Below are 20,259 nucleotides of genomic sequence, written 5' to 3'. Positions count from 1 at the left end.
ATGAGCAAGTGACACAACGCGAACTCTGATTAGTCCGCCTACAGCCATGCATCACTCCATTCGGGCGCGGTGGGTAAAGCTACCGCGCCGACGCACGCGCAGAGATGGCGCCGCCCGCCCTCTATCCCCCCCCCCCACACACATACACGCATGAAGAGGCCGGTGGCTCACTGCGGCTGTTGGGGGTGCCACGCTGAGTCGCTCTCTCTCTCCACTGCCGCGCTGCCGACATTGTGCTGATCAAACGCGTGCAACTCGACGACTACGCCACATCGCAGCGGATACTCCACACGCTTCGCTTGTTTTTTGTGCTTACAGGTTTCGAAGAGAGGCACGCGCACACGCGCTGATGCGCGCCGACTTACTTTCGCCCGTCTTTGTGTTGTCGTCCCCCCAAAAAAACACACAGAGGAGGATAAAGACACAGAGAGCCGAGCAACGCGCGCACACGCCTGCACATTGTGCGCCATGATACGCACCCGCGGACACGCCAACAGCCACCACATCTTGCATACAGACATACTCTCGTCCTTCTCTTGCTTCGGCAGACACACAAGCACACACACACACATACACACACACACCAACACACGGAGACACCCCCACCGATTCGCAACAGCAGCAGCATCGCCGTCATCATCGTAGCCTCCATATTCCGCGTGCCATCTTTAACAGCACCTTTGTGGTGCCACTTTACTGCGCTTCTTGTTCCACGTGCCCACGTGCTGTGGGCGGCTCCTCCGCCGTATCCTGCTGCACACGGGCTTCCTCTCCCGCTTGCGCGTCCGCGTCCGCGTCCGCCTGCTCGCCGTCACCATCGCTGCGGGGCCGCTTTTTTCGCGGATGCTCCTCCTCCGACAGCGCGTAGTTTGACAGTGCACTTTGGTGCTTCTCGTCGCCATTGTCGCTGACGTGGCCGAGGGCGTCTTCCTCGCCCCCGCTCAGTGCTGCTTCGCCGCCGGCGGCCCCAACCGCCTCGGCTGTGGCGGCCTCTGTTGCCGCAGTCGACGTCTCCGCCGCTGCCGCGCGGGTCTGCTTCGGTGTCGGAGTTTCGGTGATGGACGCGTACGTGTTCGCCATCATGGCACCCGGCGTCATGTCGGGCAGATCGTTATCCTTGAAGAAGCGCGCGCGGCCAACGCCGCCAGGGCGGTAGTCAGACTCGAACTGCTCCACGAGTGCCAACACGCTCTCCTTGCCGCGTGCGTAATCCGTCGGCAGCAGCTGGTCATAGGCGTCGCGGTGCAGCAGATACGTCCAGAGAGTGAGGCCGGTTCGACGCAGCTCTTGCAGGTACCCGCGCTCGTCCTCGTGGCATCGGGTGCAGTCCTCGCTGCGGTGGTGGTACGAGTCGCAGAAGATGCACACCTCAGGGAAGCGGGCGGCTCGAAACTGGCGAAGGTGCTGCAGGAGGTCGGTGGAGTTGCTGAAGAGCAGAAAGCTCTGCACCGTGTCCGTCGCGTAGCGGGCCGCAGCGAGCGGAATGCGGGCGTCGTCCATCTCGCGGATGGCTTTCATGAAGGCGGTGGGCAGCAGTTGTGCACCGCGCCCGTAGAGGTCCATGGCATCCAGGAGCTCGCTGTGCATGGCGTCCTCTGACGCGTAGCGCCGTACAGACTGACGGAGCTTGTGGGGGTCAAGCCGCACGTCGATCGGCCGCAACGACTCTCGACTCAGCGCGCGGTACGCGCGGCGCTCGCAGTTGCGCAGGCTGTGCCCGGTCACGTTGCATTGAGGGCACACAGCGACGCGCCGCTCATGTATGAGCTTCACCGCCAGTTGCAGCTCAGCTTTGCGGAAGTCCTTTGCAGGGCGGTCGTCCACGTCGATGCGCTCCATTGCGGCCGCGAGTCGGTACGCCTCCGCCGGGTACTTCATGAACAGGCACTCGTTGTCCTCTAGGACGCGGCGCGCCACCTGCAGGTCCCACTCCTCGATCACAGGCCTCGTCGCGCTGGTGCCGGTGCTGTGGCGGCGGTGCTCGGCCTCTTCGTCTTCGTGAACAAGGGGGCAGGTCACCGCCGTGTGGAACGGCTCGAGGCACACACGGCACAGGTTGTCCTTTAGGGGGGCCAGCGCCTCCACCTCCTCTGGCACTCGCGCGTACGTGGCAGGGTTGAAGCTCGCCGCGAGGGAGCCGTCCACCAGACAGAAGAAAAATGAGGCCGTCGCCTGCACCTCTTCGAGGTTACGGCGAACGCGACTGGACACATCGCGGCGGCGGAAGCACACATCAAGCACGTCTACCGCGTCCATCAGCTGCTCCCACTCCTGGAAACGGCGTGAGCTCCGGAAGAGGTTGCGGATTTTGTTCATGCACGGGCTGAGTGCCTCATCGTGCGGTTTCGCAAACACCGTCTTGGAGGGTAGCAGGTGGTAGGAGGCGTGCCGCCACAAGGCGTGCCGCTCGCGTGGGCCTGTCACGGCACCACGCACCGTGTCGAAGGCGGCGAGCAACTCCTCGTAGGGCTTCTCGTCGCGGATGAGCTTTGTGATTGTGTCCAGGGCCTCCGGCACGCGCAGCGGCAGCCGAATATTTGACGCGTAGAGGATGCGGGCGGACTGCACGTAGGTCAAGACCGGCAGCGCCGCGCCGCCGGTGACGGTGGCGACCAGCGCGCGATGGGTCTTCATGGCGTTCTCATCGCTCGGGGAGCGCCAGAAGGGGCCTTCGCACGGGCAGCGGGTATCCATGTGGTCCCAGGAATCGCATCCAGCACACCCGCCGCGCTTCTGGTGCATCGTCTTGAGCCACTCAAACACCGTCCGGTGCATTGCCGGGTCCAGTTGGCGCAGCTCTGCCTCTGTCTTCGGCAGCACGTAGCTCGGTGCCCGCACCGTGTTGTTGTTCTCGCGCGGAACCATCGTCATTGGCCACCCATAGTTGCGCAGCAGCTCCAGTGTGATACTCGGCCGCGGCGCTGTGCGGCGCAGCCGCCACAGACTCTCCCGATACCCGTCCGGCACGACCAACACATCCTCCGCCATGGGAGGCAGGAAGTTGCCGGTCGCCTCGACGCGCTTGACCATGTCCTTCAGTGTTTGGTACACGTCTGGGCGCCACACGGACTTCCACACGGTGAGGAACCTGCGGTAGCGGCGGTTCATGGTCGTCACCGCGTACGAGTCGACGTTTCGAGGGCTGAAGCCGTTGATCAGCGACGCCGGGACAACCTTGTCGTAGTTGAGAACAACCTCAGCGCTGCTGTGGAGCCCGTCTTCCTGAATGCTGCGCACGGACGTGTGCCAGCGATATCCGACGAGGCACGGCAGGAGAGAGGCCAGATGGTCGCCAAGGGACGTGCGGAACACCTCGCTGCTCGCGTCGCCGCACTCCGCAATCACAGCGGTCAGCACGCTCCACGCCCCGGCGCGGTCTTCGTTCACGGACTGGTCGAGCGTGTCATCTGCACTGTCGACAACGCGCCAAACGAGAGCGCGGGCAACCTCGAGAGGGTGGGCCGCGGCGTGCTGCTTTGCAAAGAAAATCGCGTTGCCCTGCTCCGTGTTCAGCACGGCGGGGTCGACTAGCGGCACCGACAGCTGCACGCAGCAGCGGTGCAGAAACTGCTCGTCTAAGCCGCTAGACAACATGCCGGGTTGGTGGATTGGGGTGGAGAGGGAGGGATGGCCAGGAGGGTCGAGGGGTGTGAAAGGCACGTTGTGGGGCCCACCAAACCCTTCGCTGAGGTGGCGGAGAAGCAGGCCCGGCTTTTCTTGACGCGAAGGCGCAGCGGCGACGCAAGATGCAGCCGCGTCGACAGCGCGTCCTCCCGTCGCGTCACTGGGAGGTAGCACAAACAATGTAGGAGGGGAAGACGAAGAAGGAGCGCGTGCGCGTCTCTGTGAGCACCTGTGTGTGGGCTACCTTCCCGCTGCTAGAGATTCAGGATGGGATGATGATTGGTGATTGGTGGTGGTGGTGGTGGTGGTGGTGGTGGTGGAGAGGGAACGCAACGAGTGCGTCTCGCGTTGCGTCGCTCACTCGCTCACTCTTCCCACCCAAGCGAGAGAGAGAGAGGCGCGTTAGGGGCCAGGAGGTGATGGGTGGCGAGAAGCCGAGAGGATAGCTGTAGGGCGCCCTCATCAAAGGCGAAAACCATGAAGGAGAGAGGGAGAGGGAGGGGTGCGTGGAAGGCGCTTTAGTGTGCGTGCGTGTGCTGCTGTTAGTGCACAGAGCAGCAGCTGTGGTATGCCGCATTCGACACGTGCTGACCCAACCCTTCCCCCCTCCCTCCCTCCTTCCCTCCTCTCTCTTCGTCACGGGGTATGCTCAACGTCGCATCGCTGCCCCTGGCATGCGAATGGCGGTGCGTTGTGCTACCTGCTCGAGCTGCTCATCTCTTCCATCTTCGACGTGGACGCTCAAACACATCTGCGCACTAAGGCAACTCTCACCTGCGTGCTCGTCGGCCACGGCACACACACACACACACACACATACACAAGCACACGTGCGCGGCGTCCCTTCGTTCCACATGCTGCACTGCACCTGACAGGGCTTCACGGGAGACTTCGCGGCACTGTGTGCCGCGCGTACGGACGCTAGTGGTAGGAGTCGTCTGCACGCATGCACAGATGCCAGCGTCCGAGCAGGCAGATACACACGATGAGCGCGTAGAGCGCCAGCAGCGTCCCGCCCTCTAGCCACCGCACGCGGTTGGACGACACCACCTGCGCCACCACCAGCGTTGAGACGAAGCAGCAGCAGGCGAGGAAGGGGTGAAAGGACAGCTCCAGGGGGGCCTGCAGCACCCACCACCCTGCCAGCACCAGTACTGGCAGAATAAACATGTACAGATGCACGATGGACGTGAAGGCGATGATGGCGGCAATGTCGGGTCTGCCGGCTTGCGACAAGAGAACCGACGCCGCCGCGCTACCGGCTTCAAAGGCGCATGGTAGGAGGATTACCAGTGTGAAGGGAAGCGGTACCGACGTTGCCATCTTGGCCGCCGGCAGCGTCGCGACCAGCACCAAGCACAGCGCCGTCAACGTTGTTACACAAAGGAGTGTCCCTGTCACCGCAAAACGTTGCGAGTAGCGGCTGCCGAGGTCGACCTCCCGCGTGCCGCGCAGCCGTTCGTGGTACTGAAGCGCGTAGACGAGGCCTGACGGTGCCTCGGGGCTGTCGGAGGAGAGGTAGTAGTTGCTGTTCGCCTGCATCACTTTCCAGAGGTAGAGGGCGTAGACGGCCAAGACGCAGAGCGCCAGACTCCGAGAGATGAACAGCATGTTGTGCAGCCGCTGCTCCTCCACCTCCTTGGCGGGTGTGTGCTGGCGACGCAGCTGATCGACGGCGTTGGGCCCGACCACCGTCACGCCGTACACCGTGGGGAGGAGGAAGACGACCGTTGAGAAGACCACCCCGCTGGCGCTGAAGGCGGTCCAGGAGGAGATGCCGAGATCGACGGAGGTGCCGTCCGCCAGGGGCGCGGCTAGGATGGAGGAGCCGAGGACACCGAGCAGGTTCAGCAGGGTGCACCCGAGCAGCATCGGCTTCACCCAGCACAGAGATTGCTTCGAGTGGGCCATGGCAAAGAAGGAGAAGGCGAGCTCCGCCGCGTGCTCGCCGACGAGGTTGACGGCGATGCCAAGCGACGGGCTGTCGTGGCGCGCCACGAGGTCCTTGATGTACTCGATAAGGAGCGTATTAGTGGGCACAATCAGAAGAAGTGCACACCAGAACAGTGCGTTCCCGGCCGTCCTCGACGCAGGCATCAGCGGCACGGCGGAGCTAGAGGCATCGGCGGTGGATGGGGCGAGAGTCAGTATCAGCACCAGCGGAACCCACAGCAGAAAGAGACCCTTGACGTAGGGAGCGTAGCGGAACGACTGCGCCAGCTGCTGTATCACCGTCCGATGCACATCATCCTGGATGCCGTTGACACCAGGGTTGCTCGTTACCCCTGGGGAGTCCGCGCTGCTGCCGCGGAAGATAGAGCCACCGGAGATGGACCAGGTGACTGTGCTGCCGATTCTACTGCTGGTGCCGTAGTCCTGCATGAACGCACCACTAGCGCCGAGCATCAGATGGTTTGCCAGCCTACGTGCGAGACGTGGCAACAGCAGGATGCCGCAAGGGGGGGGTGGTGGTGCGGGCGCGAGGCTTGGTGGTGGTGGAGGTGGTGCGGGTCCTTTACAAGTTGGAGGGAGAAGAGAGGGAAGGGAGTGAGAGACGGGCTCCAATGCGCGCGTAGAGGGCGACGTCCACCAGGAACGTGCCGCCAACTGAAAGGATGGAGGTGGAAGAGGTGAAGAGGGGGGGGGGCTGAGCGAACGTGAACACATCAGCACCACAAGATTTGAAGCGGACACGCACGCACGTCTTTTTGTCCCCCTCTCTTTTGATTCGCTTGCCAACTCTGCCGCGCATCATCGACAGCGAAAGGTGACGCAGTCCATACGCGAGCCTAAAATTCTCAAGTACATGCAACGCGCACGTGCCCACGTTGTGTTGGGTCTGGGCAGTCCGCCCCGCCCTGCCGCGCTGCCGCCGCCTTCTCTCTCAGGCGCAACAGTGACATGAGTCCCTGTGCGCTGCAGCAGCGGCGGCTCTCCTTCTTCTCTCCTCGCTACCCACGCACGCACACACGAGAGAGGAGGCGGGGTGGGAGACTGCCGCTGCTGCTACGGCACACGATGATCAGCGGAGAGACATGCGAAAACAGAAGCGAACGAGGGGCAGTGCCGGGCAGGGCAAGTCCAGAAGAGGAGAAGGCGGCGGAGTTGATGGCCGCACACGCGCACACACACAAGTCGATGCGCTGTATTACGTGTCTTACATTCAAAGGATAGACGAAAACAAGCCACTGCAAAGAATGATCGCTGTACATGTGCTCTGAGGGGGTTGGGTGGGTGTCGGTGGCCTCGTCCCTGCCTTGATTCCCGCCCGCTCCCTCAGCACCGCGTGCAACGGCGCCTCCTCTCGCCACACGTCGATGTGCTGCCTCTTAGAGACAGCGAGGGCGCGCTGTGAGGGGCAGACATCCTCCCTCGAAGCGCTTCCTTTAACACTGCTGGATGACGACATCTCTCACGCCGGGCGCAATGCTCCGAGAGCGGCAGCCGCCTGCAGCTCGACCCGACGAGCGCGGATGGCGAGTTCGATGTGCGCCGCCGCCTGCATCGAAGGCAGGTGCACGACTCCGCCAATCTTGTGCTCACCACCAGGTCCGCTGTTCCCGTCTGTCAGGGTCGTGTAGGGTGATGGTAGCATGTAGCGCTTGGAGAGCGCAATGGCCTCCAGTGCTTCATCCTCGCTGGTGGTGTGGAGGATGTGCGTGAGGTAGGCGATGCGGGCCGCCGCTGCAGCAGTCATCAACATCGGCGGTACACTGCCGGATTCCTCGTCCACGGCGCCGGCGGCAGCAGCGGTATCGGCTGCGTCGGACTGCGGTGATGGCTGGATTGCGGAGGAGGCGGTGTACTCCAACTTCATCTCCCCTACCCGCCCAACGAGGCGCACCGCCAGCTGCGAGTTTTCGGAGGCGAGGAGGCCATAGAGCAGCCGCTGCGTTCCGTGAGGAATACACGCGATACTGTCCCCGTCTGCGCTAGTGGCCATGCGTAAAGGCGACGGTGCTGCCGCTGCTGCTTGTACACTCGGCGCCGCAGCGATATCGCCACTCGTTACATCCCACTGTGTGCGGATGTCGACCAAACACGGGACAGCAGCGGCAGAGACGGCAGCTTGTACGGCCTCATCTACGGCGCTCTCGGCCGCTTCGCTGCTGCCTGACGCCGCTGCCGACGCAAAGTGGCCACCGCAGGCCTCGGCAAGCGCCTCAAGCACCGCGTGATCGGCTGTGGCCGCGAGGGCGACTGTGTGCACTCTGCACGCTCTACCTGCATTGGCTACATCGCACACCATGGCGACGGCGTCCGCGTCGACTGGTTGGCCTCCGCCGTCGGACAAGACGATGACGTTGCGGACGTAACCAGCTGGGATGCTTGTGGTGATACCGCGCCCTGTGGTGATGCCGTGCAGGGTGGAGGGGAGGTGAGGGGAGAGGGTGGCTGCGCCCTTTGAGGACGACGTCTGCACACCCTCTTCTTTCATGAAGGCTAGCATGGATTCGTGCGGCACCGCGGAGGACTGCACAGACCCATCCGGTAACAGCGATACGACCCCGCCGCGGTGGGCGTCGCGACACAGGATCACGTTGACGAGACTCGCCGTGCCGTCCAGCGATCCAATCGCCGACATCACCGACTCTGCAGCTCTGGCGCCAACGACAGCGCTGTGCACGTCCACCACAAACATGATCTCCGCATTGATGGGGCAGTTGGCGAGGAATGGGGCAATGCTCACCACCATCGCCGCGGCGACGTCGGCAGTGGAGTGGTCGCTCGGCGCAGAGGTAGGCGGCGGCGAGGCGGCGACGGTGTGCAGACGCAGCGGCTCTGACGTCTCTGCAACAGGTGCACGCACGCAGAGTGGGACCTGCATGTACGCTGTCTTCGGGAGGTCATCGTGATACGTCAGCTGAAAGCGCGCGTCGCCTACGTAGTGAACGTTCACGCTGGGGCCGGTGACGCCCATCTCCGGCACGACCTCGGCCCCCTTCTCGAGCGTCACCGCGCCTCGGAGCGGCACGAGCAGATGCGCGTCCACGCAGACGCGCAGGGAGCCTTCTTGCGGCGAGAGGTGTCGCAGCTGACTGCGCGCATCAAGGAACTTTATGTACCCTCGCTGCACATCCGGCGGCCGCTGCACCGCCGGGATCAGCGAGGCGGGCAGCGTGAACACGATCTCGCCGGTGCGATGTGTCGCCGAGATGGGGACGTGGTAGACGGCCCTCATCAAGACAGACTCACCAGGGCTGACGTCCCACGGCACGGACTGCGTGGCTACGGCGGAGACAGTCGTGTCTACGAGCGGTTCGGCGCGCAGCGCACTTCCTGCCTCGACGGAACGCAGCGGATGTGACTGCACATACGACCGCGCGGTGATTTCGCGCGCGGGGCCCTGCAGCGTTGCACGTTGTAGCTGATACGAAGGCGGTGCCGGGTATGCTGCAATCACCCGCACCAGCTTGTTCATCTCGTTTACATACTCAAGCGACAGAGTCACCTGCGCGGCGTTGCCGGAGAGGCGCACCTGCACGTCGGCGGCGTGGAGGGAAAGGGGCTTGTACGTGTTGGCGAGCAGGATGCCCCGCTCTTGTGTCGGGAAGCTGCGGAAGGCGGCACTGGGATCCATGGCTGACAGACAGGCACGCCGTCTTTTCGGGAGACGCGAAGCGTGGCGCGAAACCGAGAGCGAGCACACAGGCGCTACTAACTCTCACGATGTGTGCCCCGGAGCGGGACGCAGAATAGTGGGCGGGGCGTCAAGGGCGGCAGGTAGGGCAACCACCACCACGAGCAGCACACACGTGCGTGCTCACGCGTGTGCGGAAATCAACGCGTGTGATCGCGGAAGGGGGGTGGGGCAGTGTGCGCCGGAAGCGGTTGGTGGACGTGCAACTGAGAGAGCAGGGGGTCAGGAGGGATGGCGAGAGACACACGCACACACACACGTGCACGCACACGTACGGGGTGGTGGTGGTGGTGGACTGTGTGGAGGAGAGAGGGGGGGGGGCAACTCGGCGAGCTGACCTTGTGTTTTGACAAAAGTACCGACAAGGGACGAGAGGCAGCGGCCGGGGCGTGAGAGAAGAGCGCGATGAGAGAAGGGGAGGGACAAGTGATGAGGGCGATGCGGACCGGCACACCACACTTTCCTTACGCTGCAGCGCCTCCGCAGTCCTCCTCTGACGGAGAACAACGAACAGAGGGCGGAAGGGCAGGAGAAGAGAGAGGTCGAGCCCCACTGCTGACCCACGAGCAGGTAATCATGGCTTGCACACACACGGGAGAAAGCACACCTGGCGAGGTGGCCAGTGAATGCGGCGAGTAGGAGAGAGAGGCAGGTGAGTCCACCGCATGACCGGGCGAGCCGAGCCCGAGCGCACCCACCACCGTCCTCAATGTCCTTACTGTCCCTCTTGCTGCCCGGGATGCGCCATCGCCACTGGTGCACCCTCCGTTTCATGTTTTCTGGTCGGATCCCTCCACGTCCGACTCCCTCAGCCACACGCCGTTATCGACTACGTCCAATTTACCTCCACCAGTGATGCATGGAGCACAGAGCGCCTACAGACGCACGCGCCCGGGCAAAAACAGGCCTTAGGGGCCGTCGCACTACGCATGTCACGGAGAAGAGAGAATGCCGACACGGTGTCCCATCCCACACCGCGTTGAGGGGTATTGCTCTCCGCAAGCACCAGCAAGGGGGAGGGGTGCCCCCTTCCCCCCAAGACACACACACCAAACAAAGAAAAGATGGCGAGGACGAACAGCCTAAAATAGTGCACACACACACACGACCGTGTGCAGCCGCACCACGGCACACAGGCACATGCATGCCCGACCGATATGGACATGGGAGGGGGGGCCCTGCCAAGGCCAACTGACCGCTCAAGCGCACAGGCGACCAGAAAGCGCCGCTTGGCAAAGGGCAATCGACAGGAGAGAGACCCCACCCCCCGACCCGGAACCCCTGACCGCGAAGCCAGCAGCTAGTACGTAAAACAAAAGCCCAGTTAGCTGCGAAAGCCGGCGGTAAGGAGAGCCGGCGAGACACACACACACAAGGAGAAGGCGGTGGTGGCGAGCGTGCGTACTAGGTTTGCATGTTTGGTGCGCTTGTGGCAGTGCTTCTTGCTGGGCGGGTGGGGAGGGGGAAGGGTTACACACAGGGCCTCTCGTACTTTTCCGACACGAATTCACGTCCCTTCCCTCCGCCCTCCGCTCCCCCCTCCATGCCATCAAGCTCAAACGATGCCCATCGAGGTCGGGGCCGACACGCGCGAGCTGCAGCCCTGACGGGTGACCCCCATGCTGCCGATGAGAGAATGGCAGAGAGGAGCGACTCGCACAAGGGCGGCCATGAGACGGTAGAGGCGACAGGCTAAAAGAGGGAAGGGCAAGGGCTGCCACATCCAGCCATCACAGGGCGACGAGAATGCTCTCCAAGTCTTGCGTCCGTCCCTCGCTGCCCGCCCCCGAGCGGAAGAGTGTTGGCTAGGTCGGAGAGGTCAAGAGGGGAGGGGGTGGGTGAATGGGGCGATGCGACGGACATCGCGGAGGGGGGAGGAGACGGATGGTGAAAGTTAGCGCACCACAGCGCGCACTTGCATAGAGGAATGATCACCCAAAGCGACGGCAGGCAAGGCGTTGTAGCTGAACGGCGCACAGTGCTGCGGTCTACTGTCCTTTGCCTTTTTCCGCGTGTTTGTGCGTGGGTTGAGCGCACGGGCACCCTCAACCGCCGTCCCCAAGTTTCCTCATCCGCGCGAGCAGCAACCCGCAGATAGCGCCGCATGCGTCTCACCGCCTGCCTCGGACTTGCTCACCTCTCCTTCCGTTTTTTTGTTCGTTCGCGTTTCCTTACTTGTGGAGGCGCATGCGACGCTGGCGGCTCTCCTCGTTCTTCTGCGCAATCAGCCACAGCAGGGCTGCCGTCAGCGTCGGCGAAAGGATGTAGCTGGCGCGGGGGTCGCTGTGACGGAAGATGTACGCCATCAAGCAAGTGCTCACCACAAAGAAAACGCTGTTCAGGAAGAACAGGGTGTATCCCACCGCTACCTGCAGGCGCAGACGACGCAGCGCCTTGGACTTCTCGTCCGAGACCTCGGCGAAGTGGCGCTGACGGCCCCAGAACTCGCTCTGCACCATCACAACGTACGCCTGACGCAACATGTACGTCGTACAGCCCGTGATGACGATGTACAGGACGAGGTTCGGGACATGGTGCCAATCTAAGCCGTTGATGGCGTGCGAGAAGTACACGGGCTGAAAGCAGGCGATGAGCGCCATGACGATCAGCGACTGCTCCGGGTACTCGAGGCGGTTCGCGTTGATGCAGGCGTCGAGGAGGGCCTCGTCACTCTGCACCTTCGGTGCCATTTTCTCTTTCGTTGCCGTCTGAGGGGGCGGAGTAGCAATCCCTCGTGGGACCGGGAGGGGTGGAGAGGAGAGGGGCGGGTTGGCGCACACGGGGAGACACGGCAGGGGGTTCGTGTACACGTGCAGCTGCTGGCTGTGCGAGTGTGGGCGTGCAATCGGGAGATGAGGCGATTATCCTGAGAGTGAGGAGGGAGATGTTGGAGGTTAGGGGCTCGGCCATATATGTGATTGGTGGGGCAGAGGATGGTTGCAGAGAACCACGGCGATGAGCGAGGAAAATGGCATGATAGGCAAGACGTGCGGGCAGTAGAAGAGGGTGGTGGTGGTGAGCAATGGTGGACGGCGGGAGCATGAACGGGGGAGGAAGACCGTGAGACGCGGCACGCGCCAGAACTGCGGGGCAACGGTGTCTGTGCTTGCGTGTGAAGGGGTGGGGGCGGGATGGAGGAGGGGCGGACCGCCATCCATGACGACCGCACGCTCACAGACAACACCACAGGATGATAGACGGGGAGGGGGGAGTGGAGGCGACGAAGACGAAAGACAAGAGAGCCTCAGCATACCTGAGCGCCTTCGATGGCGCACGTACAGAGGAGAGAAACACCAGCGAAGCACACGAGCTCTTCCACGGGGGCTTCGACGTTGTGAAGGGCGAGTGCGCGCGTGTGGGTAGGTGGGGGCTGAAGGATATGTGCTGCGGGAGAAGGAGAGAGACGGCGCCGCCGCACAGACATCGTTCACATCATCTTCTTGTCGCGCTCCTGCCCGCTACTGAATCTTCGTGATCGCCTCGCTGTACCGCTTCGCGTCCTCAGCGAGTTCGTCCGACGCCACCTTGACCGTGTCCCAGCCGATTTTGAGTCCCGTCTCCACATCCCTCTTTGGGATGATGTGGAAGTGGACGTGCGGCACCTCCTGGTGGGCGAGAGTGCCGTTGTTCTGAAGGACGTTGTACTGCATGGAGCCATCCGGTCCAGCGACCGCACGGCTGGCCTTGGCAAGCAGCACGCCCACATCCGCGGCGTCCTCGATGCCCAGCTCGTGCAGGCAACTTGCGTGCTCCTTCGGGATGACGAGCATGTGTCCCCGCGAGAGGGGGTTGATGTCCATGAAGGCCAACGCCTTGGACGTCTCGGCGACCTTCGCACAGGGGATCTCGCCCTTGACGATCTTGCAGAAGATGCAGTTGGCGGCCATCGTGCGAGCTGGAGGTGGTGAGGTAAAACGGTACGAGGGAGTGAGAGTGCAGACTGTAGAGGGAGATGCAGGAGACTTGAAGTCCTGCCGAGACGACACCCACAGGAAGCAGACAACGCGCGGGAAGAGAAGAGGCGGCAGCGTGTGCGCATGTACTGGAAAGGGGACGCGGGCGGGCGGGCGGGCGGGCGGTGGTGGGGGGGGGGTAGAGAGACCGACGCACGCACGCACAGGCAAGTACATGCAGAGAGTGGTGCGCAACGAGAGAGAGGGGGGGGGAGTTGAGGGGTGGGTGGGTGGCACAAGTGAGCGAGGCACGGCAAAGGCGGCAGTGAGCCTCTTTCCGCCGCCCGCCTCCTCTCCCGTGCACTCCGCCATCCCGCCCCCTTGCCAGATGTGCCCGTCTGCGAAAAAGAAAATCTGTATACCTCTCCCCTCCCAGGCGGGTATGCGCCTACGACATGGACCATGGAAGAGGACCCGGGGGACGCTTAGTCCCTCGAAGGCACGGCTCTCGACTGCACAGACGCGCACACCCACGCATGGACAGCGGCTACACCGGGGCGCCCTCCCTGACTCTACAGACAGACCAGCACCGACCACATCCATTCAATACATGCGACCGCATCTTCTCTCTCTATCCATCTAGCATCACTACTTCTCTGCACTGCGCCCATTGCGAAGCGTGGTATGGTGCGTGCGCTTGTCGAGTCAAGCGAAGAGGCGCCCTAGACGGACAGCACAACGGGTGGGGCGATGCGGCATCACGGCGGTTCAGACAAGATTACGAGCCCTTCCTCACCCGCACATCCAATGATACCTACGCACGCACGCGAAGGGCACACAACCGAAGGAACCGGATGGGTAGAGGGCCACACTCCGCCAGACCCCCCTCTCTGCTTCCGCTCTTGGCCGCATGTTCTCCACCCTTCCAAATGCCCGGGAGGCGCTGTGTACTCGTTCTCAAAGCACATTGGAGCGCCGGAAGCGGTTGGCGCGCCTCTCGTGCCGTTCCGGCACCCCGCCATTATTGTCACCCCTGACGATGCGCCGCTGTGCACGCCGGGGCATCCGATTACGCGTCGGTACTGCTTCCGCCCCCTCACTGCCGTCGTCATCGTTGCCGCCCGCCGCATAGCCCGCAAGCGGCACCGCTGCGGGTGCGGGCCTCGACTTGGCTGTTCCTGCGCTCACCTCGCCGGCTTCCGCAGCTCCGTCTGCACCTCTACCGTCGGCGGTGTCAACTTTACTCACGCGCCGCACCCGGCGCTTCTGCTGCTGGTCCTGAGCAAGACGGAACACGTTGCTGGCCGCCTCTGCCGCTTTCAACGACTCTCTCTCGCTCTCCTGCACGGTGCGTAGGGTAACATGCCCGGCGCTCTCCGCGTCGCCGTCCTTATCGTCGCCAAGACCGGCTGAGGTGGGCGCCGGTTGAGGCCGGTCCGTAAGCCGACGCACCGGCTGGCGTCGGCTACTCCTACCGGCGTCGCCGTCGGAGCTGCCTGCAGGGCCAGTGTCGTCCTCGGGCGAAGCCGCAGACACCGACGCCTTCTTCCGCTGGCGCTCCCCTTCTGCTGCCGCAGCAGCGCGAGCGCGACGGAGCTCGTACCCCTCCTTGCGTCGTTCGATGCGCTGCACGATGCGCTCTGCCACAGCGCTGCGTAAGCCGTTGCCTGCGGCACCGTCTCCCTTTTCTGCCGCACTGCGCAGCTGCAGCAGCGCCGCGCTGGACAGCGACGACTCCTCGAGCTCCGTGTTGATGGCCTCTAGCATGTATTCCAGTGTGCGCATCGCTGTCTGCACCATTCCATCGCGCCGCTCGTGGCGCTTGTCACGTGACAGGAGCGAGAGGGCGATGACCGCTTCGCTCGCACCACCTCCCTCGCTGTTGCGTGCGGCAACGATCGCCTCACCGACGGAGGTGGCGTAGCTCTCCAAGGTTTTCGTGACGGCGACAAGGTTTTCCCGCGTCACCGCCAGCTCCGGTAACAGCTCATTCGTGGTGGGGTTTGCCTTCACGTGCGCCACAACCGCGTCCACAACGCGCAGGATCGTGGCAGCCTCGGCCTCGAGCAGTGTGAGGCCGTACACCAAGAAGCTGGAGCTGCACTCGACAGAGAGCTCGAAGACGTTCACGTCACTGGTGAAGGAGGTCAGAAAGGTACGCACGAGGTGCGCCACAAGACGCTGCGTCGCGGCGCTGCCGAGAACCGGCTGCCGAATAGCATTTAGCGTCTCGTGCGCGCGAGCGATGCATGCAATCGCGTCGGCGATGTACGGGCGCACTGCCGCTGTGGTGTGCGGAGAGACACGTTGCCAGTCGAAGAGCGGCTGCACAAAGCCCTGTCGCCTGACGAGGTCTGTGATGGGCTGTTGGGCCAGCGCCAGGTACGCGTTCATCATGGCGTCCACAGCCAGCTGGCAGTGCTCCTCCACCACCGACAGGTAGACTTGGCTATACTGTTGCTGCTTGCTCTGCAGCATTGCGGCGACGTCGACTGGTGTCGCGCACAGCTCCGGCAACTGACGCGCAATCAACTCGAAGAAGCAGGGCGTCAGGAGGTGCTCCATGAGAATAGGCGTCAGTGTTGTGGCGAGGCACAGCGTGTCGGCCATGCACTCGACGACGCACCGCTCGCGCTCGGCGGGGTGCAGGGTGACGTCTGTAGTGGCTGTACGGCACTTCAGCTGCAACATATCAACGAAGGCGAGCAGGAGGTGCGAGAGGAGAGCGAGTACCAGTTCCTCGTGGTCCTGTAGGCTCTCCATCACCAGCTTTCTGTGAAACTGCGCGATGAGCTCGGAAATGGGGTCCACGATGGCATCGGTGCCATCTCCGAGAGCGGCTGGCGAGCAGGACTCTGACCCTCGTCCGTAACGTTCCGTGCCCGACCTGTCGCCGCCCCTTCCCCTACCGGGGGGATCATTTTCTGAGCGCTGGCGCAGAAGCCGACGACGATGCGACGTAACATTGCGTGAACTAGCGTTACCGCCGCTTCTTTCGCCCGCCGCCGCGTCCTCGTCGGCGTCGTCGCGCAGGCTCCCTGACTTGATGGTGAACAGGTCCACGCTATCGTAGACCTCCGTATCGCGCGCGAAGAAAGGGACGCAGCGGTCCATGACGACCGACAAGACGTTGAGCAGCTTGTGGACCGCGTGGGAAGAGACGGAGTCGCGGCTGAGCCGGGAGCGGACGCGCGCGTCGAGCGACTTGTCGGTGTGCCGCCGCAGCAGCGGGAGCGCCGTCAGGTAGGCCTTACTCAGCACGCCGATGCCGTGCAGGTAGCAGCGCAGGCACGTGGAGCGCAACAGCTCCAGGTCCTGTAGCAGGTCACCAACTTCCTCTACCTGTGTCTCCGACGTGATGGTGGCAGAGCTGCTGGACTCGCCGATGACGATCTTTAGCCGCAGCATCGCGTCACTCACGAGGTTCATCATGCGCTCCCACTGACCAAGGATGACTTCGTAGAGGACGGCCGCGTGCAGCTCGATACGCTCGGAGCGGCCGTAGCGTCTCAGATCACTCGCCCGGTACTCTGCCAGGGCGCTCACGAAGCTGTCCACGACGCTCCTGTTTATGAAGGCCAAGAAGAGAGCCTGCAGCGTGGCTGCAGCGGTGCTGATCATGTGATGAACCGCCTGCACCGAGATGTCGCGCAGGCGCTTCGGGCGAGTGGGTTGCTGTGCTGCACTTTCATCAGCTACGTCGGGTGCAGTGGGGTGAAAAGCATGCGGCAACGTTGGTACGAAGCGTATGCGCGGCAGCTGCTCGATGGACCCCGATCCCACGCCGGGGCCTGCCGCGCTTCCTCGCGCGGCCGCCGCGGCCGCGTCGTGGTTTGCTGTGCCCGTCACAGCAGCCCCGCCATCAGAGACGTGGACGTTGTGATCCATATCTTCTACGCGACTTAGCGAGCGTGAGTGTGTGCCGATGAGGATGGTCGACGGCGAGTGCTGCAACCCGTTGCCGCCGCTGCCGGCCGTCGCGGCGCCACCGGTGCCTGCCGCTGCCTGGGCCGCCGTGTTGCCCAAGAGCTGGGCCAAGATTGTGTGCAGCGGCGAGTCCGACTCAGGGACGAAGTCGAAGACGCCAGAGTGCAGCGCAGTCGCGATGCCGCCCCAGTAGGAGCCAACCACGTGCTCGAGCGTTCCAACACACTCGGTGCACAGTCGCAGGGCGAAGGTATTGAGAGAGCATGCCTGCGCCATCACGGCCGACTCGACTTCAGCGCGCGTGAACAGCTGGCTGAGCAGGGAGGAGCTGTGGATGCGAATCTGCAGACAGCTGGACACGAGCACCGCATCCATGTCCAAGGTGCCGACCCAGAACACGGTGCTGGTGGGGAAGGGCGACTCCGGCGTGTTGAGGGCGTCCAGCAGCCTTGACACGTAGGCATCAGGGATGATGCCGACAGTCTGGCGATTCTCCTCTGTCGGACTGCCATCAATGCGTACCGTGGCGCTGCCGCTGGCTGCGATACCCGCACCGTCGCCGTCGCCGCTCGTCGGTGAGCCCGCAGATGACTGTCGCTGGTCGGCGACGCGGCGCGCGCTCATCTGTATGAAGGAGCCCTCCTGGAGAAAGGAGTCATTCGCGTTGCCGATGAAACCGCCGTCGCCGCTGATGCTGAGGCCGAGGTGCGGGTTTTGCGACAGCCTGCGCCCACAGGTGTTGCTCCCGCCCAGCAGCTCTGCCGCTGTGCCTTCCCCAGCGTCCGCCCCTCCAGCTGCTGCGATGCTCAACTTCCGTCGCTGCTCCTGTTGCCGATGTCGCTCCTTCAGACCGCGTGCTGCGTCTGTCTGTGCCTTCCGCAGCCACCCACTCGCTTCTCGCAGGAGGCCGGCAGCGCTGGAGTGGAAGAGGTGCTTCTGCTGGCGCTGCACAATGGATATGAAGAACTGCGCGGGGTGCTGGTAGGCAGTTGTGCCGCGTCGCGCCGAAGTGACAGAAGAAGCTGAGGCTGCCGCAGCACCACCTGTGGCAGCCTCTGGCACGGGCTTGCTTGGAGAAAAGCTGACTGTATTATCGTCGGAAGCACCCAGCGGCAAGGCGGTGCCGCCACCCTTCAGACTGACGCCCTCCGCGGTCGCCCCGCCACTGGACAGCTGCGTGCGCAGCTTGGTCAGCACCTGCTTATGCCGATTGCCTTCGCCAAGTGCCTCTTGCAGCACAGCGCAGAAGTGATGCAGCTTCACCGAGGCGATGCTGGTGTCCATCATCATGGACAGCGTATCCTCGATGAGCACGGTGTCGGCTGGGTTCGCGTAGATGAGCTCCTCGGCCAGCTGGCTACACAGGTACAGGGCGGCGCGGAGGAGGGCCATGGCGAACTTGTAGGCAAACACGCTGCGGCCGACAGCGCTCACGTTCTTCGACGACCCGGTTACTGCTCCCTCCGTGGCAGCCAAGGGAGTGCCTTGCCTGGCAGACGGGAAGCGGCTATCCCCTGTCGCAGCTGACGCCTGCGTTGCCTTCGGCGGCTCCCCGTCGTCTCCAGTCAGCATCGCACCGTCGATGAGCGAGTACGTCTCCTCGAGGTATAGCATGGCACGGCGCAGGTGCAGCACGGCTGCCTCATAGTTAGCAACATGATCGACGTGTTGCCGCCGTGCGTCAACGTCCTTGAGGCGCACCAGAGGGGTGCCATACCAGAAATAGATCTCTTCCCCGCTTTCAAGTACGTACATGTCCGCGGGGGCGGTGCTGTCAGCGGGGGCTTCCAAGGTGCCATGCGGCTTGGCGGTGACAGCGGCGGCAGCAGAGGTGCCGTTCTCGTCGCTGTCGCTCTCGTCCTCATTTTCTTCCTCGATGCTGTCCTCGTCGTAGTCGCCCGAGGCCTTGCGTTTCGCGGCTTGGCGAGACTCCTTCTTCGACTGGTTGTCTCGGCCACTCGAACCACGATCCTCGCCAGCGTCCCCCTCGCGCGACGCGCTGTCGTCGTCGTCAGAGCTGGTGGAGTTGTCTGCCGCCGTCATCGCCGTCGCGGTCTGTCGACGCTGCGCTACCTTGGCGCCGCAACTGTCGTAGATGGCGCCAGGGACGCCGAGAACGCTGAAGAACTTGTCCAGCATGTCCTGACTTTTTCGGCTCTTCTGCACCTCCAGGAAGATTGCTGTGATGGGCTGCACAAGAGACTCGCAGCTGGTCGACGCGCTCCTGAACGACCGTGTGATGCCGTCGAGGGCTTCACCGGTGAAGAGCTCTGCGTCAGAGTTGTACACGGCGTCCATGGCATCCTTTGAGTGGATGAACACGCCGAGGTTGTCGCGTATGAGCTGCTTGAGGGCCTCTCCGGTGTCCTCCTCCGCTGCCCCGACTTTTTCGACGAGCTGGCCTTCGAACACAGCATGTGACACATTCGCCAGGACGCGCTGGATGTATTTCTTTGGCTGAAAGGCGCGACTCGTGAGGTCGAGCGGCGGGTGACGGTGACAGTCCTTCTCGCCGAAGAGCTCGTCCATGGTCGCTGTACGGGGACGAGCACAGGAGCTAACAAAACAAACACAGCGCAGCCGCCGAAAGGGGCGGCTGTCTTGCTTCGCAATGCGCAGGGCAGTAGCTACGCACAGGATCGTGGAGAGCTCCTGAGGCTATCAAGCGCAGCGCGCCTCCGTGCGTGTGTGTGTGCGTCTCCCTGATGTATGCCTCTGTGCGTGCTCGTCAAGGTGAGAGATGGATAGTGGGAGTGGTTGGAGGTGTGTGTGTGTGTGTGTGTGTCAACTTCGTACGTGAGAGAGAAGGGACGAACCCGAAGTGTGGTGCCATTGCACTTTGGCGATACCGGTGGTCCGCGGCGGAGCAGGCCCAGCGCGATCTCCACCTCTTCCATATTCACCAACGCCAGCCTCAGCACACGGCACTTGGATCATGTGGGTGCTGAGTGGGCATCGCAGTTTCGAGTGTTGCCCCACGCACAGCCACGCACACACTGGTGAGTGTGCTCCAGGTTTGCTGTTTCGTTCTCTCCGTTGAGGTCGGAACATGAAAACGGACGACACACCGAAAGAAAGCGCACAGGAAATACACGAGCATACGCGCGCCTGCACTGGCACGCCGGAATATACGCTCGGGAAGAGCGAGAGGCGAAGCAGTGCGGTGGAGAGGGG

General features: G+C 63.2%; 6 protein-coding genes across 6 annotated transcripts; all 6 read right to left on the bottom strand.

The window, feature by feature from the left end:
- Positions 1 to 693: 693 nt before the first annotated feature.
- On the bottom strand, positions 694 to 3,594 carry LMXM_14_0280 (conserved hypothetical protein; the record flags this gene model as incomplete). The annotated part of the gene is made up of 1 exon (XM_003873349.1): positions 694 to 3,594. The coding sequence occupies one exon, from the start codon at positions 3,592 to 3,594 to the stop codon at positions 694 to 696; it is 2,901 nt and encodes a 966-aa protein (XP_003873398.1).
- Positions 3,595 to 4,545: 951 nt separating this feature from the next.
- LMXM_14_0270 (conserved hypothetical protein) lies at positions 4,546 to 6,030 on the bottom strand (the record flags this gene model as incomplete). The annotated part of the gene is made up of 1 exon (XM_003873348.1): positions 4,546 to 6,030. The coding sequence occupies one exon, from the start codon at positions 6,028 to 6,030 to the stop codon at positions 4,546 to 4,548; it is 1,485 nt and encodes a 494-aa protein (XP_003873397.1).
- Positions 6,031 to 7,036: 1,006 nt separating this feature from the next.
- Positions 7,037 to 9,205, bottom strand: LMXM_14_0260 (conserved hypothetical protein; the record flags this gene model as incomplete). Its single annotated transcript, XM_003873347.1, has 1 exon — positions 7,037 to 9,205. One exon carries the CDS (start codon positions 9,203 to 9,205, stop codon positions 7,037 to 7,039), a length of 2,169 nt encoding a protein of 722 aa, XP_003873396.1.
- A 2,231-nt stretch (positions 9,206 to 11,436) lies between these two features.
- Positions 11,437 to 11,955, bottom strand: LMXM_14_0250 (conserved hypothetical protein; the record flags this gene model as incomplete). Its single annotated transcript, XM_003873346.1, has 1 exon — positions 11,437 to 11,955. The coding sequence occupies one exon, from the start codon at positions 11,953 to 11,955 to the stop codon at positions 11,437 to 11,439; it is 519 nt and encodes a 172-aa protein (XP_003873395.1).
- A 768-nt stretch (positions 11,956 to 12,723) lies between these two features.
- On the bottom strand, positions 12,724 to 13,152 carry LMXM_14_0240 (conserved hypothetical protein; the record flags this gene model as incomplete). The annotated part of the gene is made up of 1 exon (XM_003873345.1): positions 12,724 to 13,152. One exon carries the CDS (start codon positions 13,150 to 13,152, stop codon positions 12,724 to 12,726), a length of 429 nt encoding a protein of 142 aa, XP_003873394.1.
- Positions 13,153 to 14,115: 963 nt separating this feature from the next.
- Positions 14,116 to 19,614, bottom strand: LMXM_14_0230 (conserved hypothetical protein; the record flags this gene model as incomplete). The annotated part of the gene is made up of 1 exon (XM_003873344.1): positions 14,116 to 19,614. The coding sequence occupies one exon, from the start codon at positions 19,612 to 19,614 to the stop codon at positions 14,116 to 14,118; it is 5,499 nt and encodes a 1,832-aa protein (XP_003873393.1).
- Positions 19,615 to 20,259: the final 645 nt, after the last annotated feature.

The sequence above is a fragment of the Leishmania mexicana genome, chromosome 14 (assembly GCF_000234665.1).
Source record: "Leishmania mexicana MHOM/GT/2001/U1103 complete genome, chromosome 14".
NCBI classification, from domain to species: domain Eukaryota; phylum Euglenozoa; class Kinetoplastea; order Trypanosomatida; family Trypanosomatidae; genus Leishmania; species Leishmania mexicana.
This window is presented reverse-complemented; position numbering and strand designations above follow the sequence as displayed.